General features: G+C 48.9%; 2 protein-coding genes; one reads left to right on the plus strand and one right to left on the minus strand.

Moving 5' to 3' along the window:
• The first annotated feature begins 437 nt into the window (after positions 1-437).
• On the plus strand, positions 438-1,475 carry CHC_T00003583001 (hypothetical protein). XM_005714926.1 is given in 2 exon segments: positions 438-1,292; positions 1,293-1,475. The coding sequence occupies 1 exon segment, from the start codon at positions 438-440 to the stop codon at positions 1,290-1,292; it is 855 nt and encodes a 284-aa protein (XP_005714983.1). The 3' UTR covers positions 1,293-1,475.
• Positions 1,476-4,942: 3,467 nt separating this feature from the next.
• On the minus strand, positions 4,943-7,154 carry CHC_T00003584001 (hypothetical protein). XM_005714927.1 is given in 5 exon segments: positions 4,943-5,397; positions 5,398-5,532; positions 5,638-5,778; positions 5,916-6,925; positions 7,127-7,154. 4 exon segments carry the CDS (start codon positions 7,152-7,154, stop codon positions 5,398-5,400), a joined length of 1,314 nt encoding a protein of 437 aa, XP_005714984.1. The 3' UTR covers positions 4,943-5,397.
• Positions 7,155-8,365: the final 1,211 nt, after the last annotated feature.

Below are 8,365 nucleotides of genomic sequence, written 5' to 3' on the forward strand. Positions count from 1 at the left end.
GCAGTATTTAAGCTGAAACTCCTTTGTAGTCCTCGTCAAGAAACTCCAAACGCCCACCGTCTCACAGGTGCAGTATTAAAACCCCTTGAAACCTCAGTTCCCGAAACCTACCGAAGACGATGATCAAGAAGAACAATGTGTTTTCCGGGCTGTGCATACCGATATCGCTCGTTGTCTTTCTGTTATGTGCGAGACAGACACATTCTCAAGGAGTTTCGTCGGAAGTAAAGGACGCTAAACTGTGCCGTGCTGTCGATGTTTGCCTCAAAAGGATGGATGTTGGCAAGAAGTGCAAAATTTTTCCCGTTCCAAAGAAGGCGTTCATCCGTCCGTTCCCGCCGAGTACCTTTGAGCTCGTCCCATTACGAAAGGGTGTTTGGGCATATCAAGATGGGATCTATATCTCCCTCATTCTAAAGCAGGATGATCGCTTGGTCATGGTCGACATCGCAGAATCTTTCAACTCAAACAAGCCCAATGGAAGCCAGACTCTCTACACAGATGCGGCTGAAAAAGTTCTTAACGGCACAGTTCCAAGAAGAATTGATATCATTTACTCTCATGGACATCTCGACCATATTGGATCAACCAATCGGTTCATTCGTTATATGGAACGTCAATATCCGCGTTCGCGGATAGTTGTTTGGGGAACGCAGGAATCTAAAGAGGTCATCGAAAAGTCGGTGACTGATAAAGCTCCGATCCCGGATGTGATCATCGGGAAGAGAGGCCGTACGCTTGCGTTGGGCGAAGGTCTCAGTGTTAATATGTGGATTGTTGGTGGTCACACTGCCAGTGACCTCGTCATCCACATCCCTCGCTATGAAAGGGAGGTGCCAATTGTTTACTATGTTGATGTTGTGTTTCCTGGATGGTCTCCTACTTTCAATTTGGCAATTACAAATGACGTCGGGAGCTACATTGGAGCACAGAAAGAGGTTCTCAAGCTTGATTTCGAGGTTTTTGTTGGAGGTCATTTTGTTCTTGGCGACCGCCAAAGTGTGGCCACTAATGTTGCTTTTGCGGAGGATCTCGTTGAAGCGGCCAAAGTGGCCATTGCTGAAACGTCTCAGGAGGACTTTGATGCTGCTGGGTTCAAGAGGTTCAGCGATCCCGACGCCCGAGAATATGGAAACCCCCTCTTCTTGGTGATGACGACGTTTAGGCAAACGCAGGTTGATGTGTGCTATCGGATTATGCTTGAGAAATGGGGCTGCCGTATCGCTGGATTTGACATAAGCGGAAAAGGTCACTGCTTTACCGCGCTGGCCTATATTGTGACGGATTATTGACAAGCATGACGTATGTTTCTGGCGTGAGCTCTGTTAGTACAGTAGTATTTGGTCGGAAGTGAACTTCTCGTGTAACGCGTAGAAGCACTCTCCACCGATTGGTGTCTGCCGATTGAGAAGCCTCTCTGTAGTTCAGACCCATATACTTGTACCTCTCAAATAAAGAAGAACAATTGCTCAACGTTTTTTATTCGCACCCATCGAAAGTTCGGCAGCCTACTCGTTGGCATGGCAATATAGTAACTTAGAATTCTCACTGAATGTAATTATACAGACACAATGTTGTAACCGATCGCTGTGTAACAGTGGCTTCGGAGCATGAGATCCAACCCAGCCAAAGTACAACCCCACCTCGCAAGCATTTCGCGATAGCACATGTCTATCTGCAGATTTAGTTTGACTTCAGCAGCCCACCAAATATTCCCAAATTCTGGGGCGGTGCGGTCGCCAACCCGTTCAAGTCCAGCGTCCATCTGTTTCACTTTTGACAGCGTTCTCCCAGCAGTTCTCAGAAGATCTTGTGTGAAACGCAGATTTCGTCTAACATCCTCCTCTGTTCCAATGTGCACATGACCTCCCATGAAGAAGTCTACGTCCAGCTCAAGGATCTTCTTGTGAACCGCAATATATTCTCGTACGTTTGTGGTTGCTGCCAAGTTGCGAAAAGGTGCCCATCGCGGATAGATGATGTCCACTATCATGACCACCGAAGCTTCGCCGTTTTGCCGTGGAATGTACACCAGTAAATCCTGCTCAGAGTGCCCCCCAACGGCAGACAATTTGACATCAAGATTAGGACCCACGCTCAACGTTCGAACTTGATTGCTGACAATAATGTTCGGGATCACGGCTTTCATCGACCGGGACAGCTTGATTTCCCTGCGGGTCTCGTCGGAGCCCCAAACTTGAATGTTTGTTCTAGGAAATCTTTTTCTAATGAAGTTAAAGTATGGTTCGGCAGCTCCAATGTGATCAAAGTGGGCGTGCGAATACACCATGTCAACCCTACTCGGAACAGTGCCGTTCAAAATTTCCTTAGTCGCCGCCACGAGTGTGTCGAAACTGGCTTCGGGAAAGTCAATGACAGCGAGTCTACGGTCAACTTTAAGAATAGCTGACTGATGAACTCCGTCGAAGTATGTCCATACGCCTGTTCGCAACTCAGTGAGATTGTAGGTGCCTGGAGCGACGAGGGGAAGTAATGATAGCTCTGGAACTGGCAGAAGAGGACATTCTTTTTGTCCTCTTTCAAGCCGCCTTACACATGCACGCACAGGAAGGCAAGCGCCTTCTGAGTCCGGACCTTTGCGGCGATTAACTGTAGAGATTCTTGCATTCGCCACAGTGAAGAACAGAGCCAGTAATGCGACTGCAGTGCAAAACGAAGATGCGACCCTCATGACTCTATGTTAATGGCAAAGGCGCAAACGGGGGGCAAAGATGATGTCTGTTGCGGAGCAGTTTGGAAAGAAAGCTTCAATGGAATGAGTGAGACAAGTTAAAAGGCCTTCTTAGCAGCGGTATGCCCGGTCTTAAATGAGGATGTATTCCTCGCAGCAACAGAGCAAAGCTGAACAAAATTCGCAGGAATGCAATATTTGAGCTCGGAGTGTCTGCAAAGACTCTTATGCAGTATAGCGGAGGGGGATACGATGGTCTTTATACTGTAGGTGATTAGACTCATGCGCCACGTCGTGTCCCCTTCGAGGTAAAATTCACTGCACTGACGGGACTGTAAATGCTGTAGGAAGAGAAATCGCGATGCCGCACAAAGGCAGTGCTAAATTATACAAGGCTTCGTTCTCCACTGCTTGAAATTGTAGACTGTGGTATGAACTCGAAGACTCGGAAATACAGGATGTTGCCTGTATTGATTTTCTGTAATGCATTTTCCACAGTATCTCTGTTCTAAGACTGTTTGCTGCTTTGCAGAGGACCTCAGTGCTGTTGAAGAAAACGATACACCCAATTTGCATACAGGTTGTGTCATCTCCAACTGCTGTACAGTGCAGTATTGTACTCGTTCAATCTCATTTAATTCTCTGTCGTGACATACTCTTCCACACTGGTAACAGCGCGTGTGTTTGATTTTGACAGCAGTGTGAACGCATCACGACAGCGTTGCTGTGTCCTACATCTTTGGTGAATAACGGTAAACTCAGGCAGACTTGGCTAACGTTGATATGTTAGTGCTGCATGGAACAGGATCCCGTGCTTACGGAGATGACATGGAGGATCACAACCAGGGAGAACCCGTCTCACAATTGGGAAGAGACCGGAACTTGCAGATCCATTACGTCACCAATTTATAACTGTATGCGAATAGGTTTCAACCTACGGGATGCACGCTCTCGTCTCATGGTCTTGGATGCAACATGCCGTGCCGCACTTCCGATCATACTGTGCATAGCATTACAGTTACTGTAATGAATGTAAAGAAGGATGCTGATGTGGAACCGAGTCTGGAGATTGATCACGATTAACTGTAAATTACCTTTATTAGAGCATCTCCAGCGCTGCAGCTAAATCTATTCCAATTAGGACGCGTGTCAGTTTTCTAGCTGGTCGCTGTCTTTGGGCACCCCATGTTCCAAATTGTTTGCAATGCGCTATGCCGAATGCGCTGCTCGTCTCCATCGCGCGCACTCGTTAACCCGCAGGACGACATGGACTCTCTGGACGACTTTGGCGCCCTAAAACCGATGGCGCCGCTGGAGGCGGTCGAAGGCAGCGCCGCTGCGCAGGGGAATGACGAGTGCGACATTGAAGACTTCCTTACAGACGATGACGAGGATGACGTGATTTCGGATGCCTTTTGAGGACCAGTTGTTCTGTTTTTCGCGCCCACATGTAGTTGCTAGCTGGCTTCCCGCCACCCCAGGTGTTTCTACTGTGAGATTTAATCAGAATTAATGGTCGCGCGCCCTAATCAGCTTGTGACGAGCTCGTGGCAATCATCGCTTTGGGATATATCTCGTTGCAAATCGGCCTGATTTGCCACGAGAAAAACTCCAAACGCCGATTTAGAATTCGATTTACGATGCAATTTGCGTTCTTGTGTCGCGGTGGAGACCAAACTTTACCCTGATTTGGTAAATATCATATTTGAACCGAATTTGCTGCCGCGGTGGAGATGCTCTTAGGGCCTCTCGGTAGGGCCTCTCGGTCTTCTACGTCATTCGCGCGTTGCTTCACTACCGCATGTCTCGATGGGAACGAGAGGCGGAAGAAGAACACACACACTCATGGACTGCGAGTTAGGAACGGCACTGAGACTGGTCATGCCTATGATCTTCTCGCAGTGTGCTACACGAGGGTGCTCCACCTGTGCTCCAAGAGCACTGCACCATTCGGGCAGACATTGTTTCTCTCTTCTTAGCAGGCCATGAACTGACGCAGAAAGCGCTGGAAGGAGAAACCCGCGAAATGTTGGCCATCAAGTGACGGCAAGCAACTGCTTCCCCTTTGTTTCGTTTGCCCCACGGCGCGTAGTAACCTAGTTTTCCGAAACGAACACACTGTACCCTTCAGAAGGGTATGCGATCGTCATGCAACTTAAATCGCTGCCTCCACACGGCAAGCATCAATACTCTCAATGGAGATTTGCCAAGTAAAGAGTACAGGGTAGTCATCGCCCATTGCGTCAGAATCTCGCATCAGCTACACCCAGGATCTAGTGTCACTTACAATACTTCGGTGACGACAGTAAGAACGACGAGACCCAAACTAATGTCAGTGACACTAAACCAGTTCTGACACTAAATTAGACCTGGGGGAAATGCTGTAACTTCACTCCATTTCCATCTTTCCTCTCTTCTATAGCAAAGAAAGACTACGTTACATCTCATACTCTTCATACATCGCCACTTGTAGTGTACTCTTAGGGTGCCTCGTAGCGTCAAACAAGACTCCATACTTTCCAATTGCAAAAAATTATGTTGCCAGTCTCCCTCGGGCCGGAGCCAAGACTTGCAATTTTGTTGCAATCACGATGGCATGACCTCATGAGACTTCTGCGGCGACCGGCTTTCAGTGCCTGGCACGTATTGGTGTCTCATATTCAGGGTACCCTCTGAATCGCATTGCAAGAGGCACAGCAATTGAATTATCCAGCACCTGCGTCATCGTACACGCGCACAAGGTCTTCGATTAACGTTGGGGCTAGTGTGATTGGGCACTTCTGTGTTTGTTGCACTTGCTGGACGATGCAAAGATAGCAAAACACATATCCAGATGTAGCCTATGCGTTTTTCGCGCAAAAGCGCAGCTGATGTCAGTATATATCTTGCGTTCAGCGCTTTTGCTATTGGGCCTGGAGCGATGCGAACATTGCCAATTAACTTACACATGCAGTCGGACTGTTTCGTGGCTTGTGGCATATCGGACACATTCCAGGTGTTAACGCCGTCTTGCGGTCGATCCCAGGCGCTGGCATTAGTGGTTGTGGCGGCGGAATTATTGGGCCGGACTCTCGAGGCATTGAAGCCTTTTTCCGTTACGACAAGATGTGGCAAACGCGAAGCCAGTGCGTTTGCGATAAAAACCAAAGGGGAACATGTTAGTTGCTATTCAAATTGGTGAGAAAAACGGGTGAACGATTGCTTTGAGACCGTCACAACAAACCTCTGCCGCGTAGTAATATTGCAAAAAGCGAAATGCAAAGATGCTTGCAAAAAAGCCTGTCTTGAATATACCCAGAATACGTTCGGAAGCTGCAGATGCTACGTTCGACAACGAAATACCTGTGGCTCCAGGAGAAGAGACAGCAGAAGACCTGGACATGTCTAGCAATAGCTCGCCCGCACTCAATCGACGCAATACTAATCCCTGCAAGGCAAGGGGGAAGGAAAAGTGATTCGTGTGACCAAACAGATACATAAAATTATATGCCAGGTTGATACTTTCTCCAACAGAAGTAATTCGGGGATACCATTTCAAGGCAAGTCTCCGAAACGCCGGCCCCATTACAAAATTTCTGACTGCTTCATACCTTCGTTGCAGCTCCCTCATATAAACCTTGAGAAACGCCAACCGACTGGATGGATTATGCAATAGCAGACTAGCGTTTGATACGGATGGGGGCTGGCTTGCGTTGTCATCGTTATCAAGAACAGGGCCAACGGAACCTATGTGCGAATCGAAAAGCTCCGCAGCAGCGCCTCCCGTTGCGTTGGAGTACCACATATCCAGCTTTGACTTGAAATGCGGTATCACCACAGAGAAGAAAACACTCAGAACGATGTGCTTTCTGGACAATGGAGCGAACTTAAGGTCGTTGGCTTGAAAGGACACAGCTGCTGTTCTCCGCAATGAATAGAAGGATTCCGAAAGCAATGCTGAATCCTTTCGAAGCTGGGATGTCTCGAGAACGAGCAGTAGACTAGTAAAGATTTCATCAGACCGAGATGCAAGACGAACTAATCTCGGATACCGCACGGATAGCACCTCCAAGACGAAGCGAAGCGCAGGCCTCAATGCGGCGCTCAAGTGCTGTGCGGTGTACAACTCGAAGAAACCAGGGCGGTATGGTTCGGTGTCGCTCATGATGCTACTCGGATTTCTCGAGACGAATATGTTACGCCTGTAAAAGGGGTGCGAAGAACGTAACACCTCTTGCGTGGATTGGCAGGCTCCTTCGTTTGTGAGAGGTCAGGGGTGCGGGAGTGCGTCTGGCATGATGCTCCTGGTGTTTGGGGTGGTAGCGTCTGACTTGCTCTGTTCTTGCTGATATGCAGGCTCTGATTTCAATCGATATGGAAAGGTTATCTCACACTACGGCACAATTTCTTTGCATGGGAAGAGGATCACCCAATCCTCATACTTCCACAGTCAACGTGCCGGTACAGTACGACTACCCTTCATCTGAAGGGTAGCTGCAGGTTGGACAGAAAAATTAATGCAAAATCCCCTTTTTTTTCATTTTCTTTAGTTTGAGAGTGTACTGTAGCTACAGCTATTCTGCTCATTTGTAACACCGCCGAGATCACATCTTACCTCAACCACTGCGGGGAATCCCTTCCCGGTTCAAAAGACACGCCATCGCTCTGAGCAGCGAGGAAACCTGACAACAACCATGGCAAAATCGAAGAGCATTCCGGCTTGCACAAAATTCAATGACCTGACCGCGTTCAATGCCCCATTTCTCTCATTCCGGCGACAGTCGCCGTGGAGCTCAAAATGCGCATGTTCGTGGAGCGCGCGGCCAACATTCCACGCTGCAAGGAGTTCGTTCGCAGGAAATTGGGTCATCGGACGAGTAAAACGTCACCCGAAAGAGTGCGACTCGCTGCGAGTTACGCCTCGAGCCATGTTTTCGGGCAGCGGGATTCTGGGTGTCGGACCGTCGGAAGTTTTCGTGATAGTAACTGTAGGTTGGTTGCTTCTCGGCCCCGACAAAATGGTGAAGCTTGCGAAGGACGCGGGGCAGCTACTGGGGAGAGTGCGGCGAACGGCAGATGAGGCGAAGGATTCGTTGAAAGATGCTATTGATCTAGATATGCTATCTGAGGAGGCAAACGCGATTAAGACGGAATTTGAGGCGGCGGCTGCTGGGATAACGGAGCCGCGAAAACGCAAGGGGGAAACGAAAGAGTCGGCGAAAGATTCTGGGAAGGGCTCAGTGAAGGACTCAGCGAAGGGTCTAGAAGACGATGTGGCGGAGGCCATGCCAGGTATTGCAGATATGGGAGAGAGTGACCTGACGAAAGAGATGGGTGCCCCGATGACGGCAGAAGCGCAAATGCCAGCGCCAAATGGCGAGGTTAAACCTGGTCTAGACGCAGGGGGGAGTTCTGCGTTCCTTGACCAGTTGCGACGTGTTGCAGATCCTAATCAGGTTGCTCCAGCTGAGATTCAAGATCTCGAGACTGATGTTCAAGAGAACGAGGTGGAGAGGTTGGAACGTGAATATCTGGCAGCGAAGGAGAAGTTAGAGAATAGGCGGCGTGAGCGAGCAAAGGTTGACGGTAGGGATGACACCAACCATGGGACTGGAGAGCGGTAATATGGCACATTCAGTCGCAATGTTTATACAAACAGTCACTGGGGGCCTTTACTAGGGATCCGAGACTCGG

This window comes from Chondrus crispus, genomic scaffold, assembly GCF_000350225.1.
Source record: "Chondrus crispus Stackhouse genomic scaffold, scaffold_199, whole genome shotgun sequence".
Taxonomy (NCBI): Eukaryota; Rhodophyta; class Florideophyceae; order Gigartinales; family Gigartinaceae; genus Chondrus; species Chondrus crispus.

Bases quoted from the DNA above. Each gene is read 5' to 3' on its own strand.
- CHC_T00003584001 (XM_005714927.1), bottom strand. From the start codon at position 7,154: ATGAAGGGTAGTCGTACTGTACCGGCAC. The intron at 6,926-7,126 runs GTTGACTGTGGA...TCACAAACGAAG, and splicing joins TAGTCGTACTGTACCGGCAC to GAGCCTGCCAATCCACGCAA. The intron at 5,533-5,637 runs GTAAGTTAATTG...AAAAACGCATAG, and splicing joins GAAACAGTCCGACTGCATGT to GCTACATCTGGATATGTGTT.
- CHC_T00003583001 (XM_005714926.1), top strand. From the start codon at position 438: ATGGTCGACATCGCAGAATCTTTCAACTCAAACAAGCCCAATGGAAGC.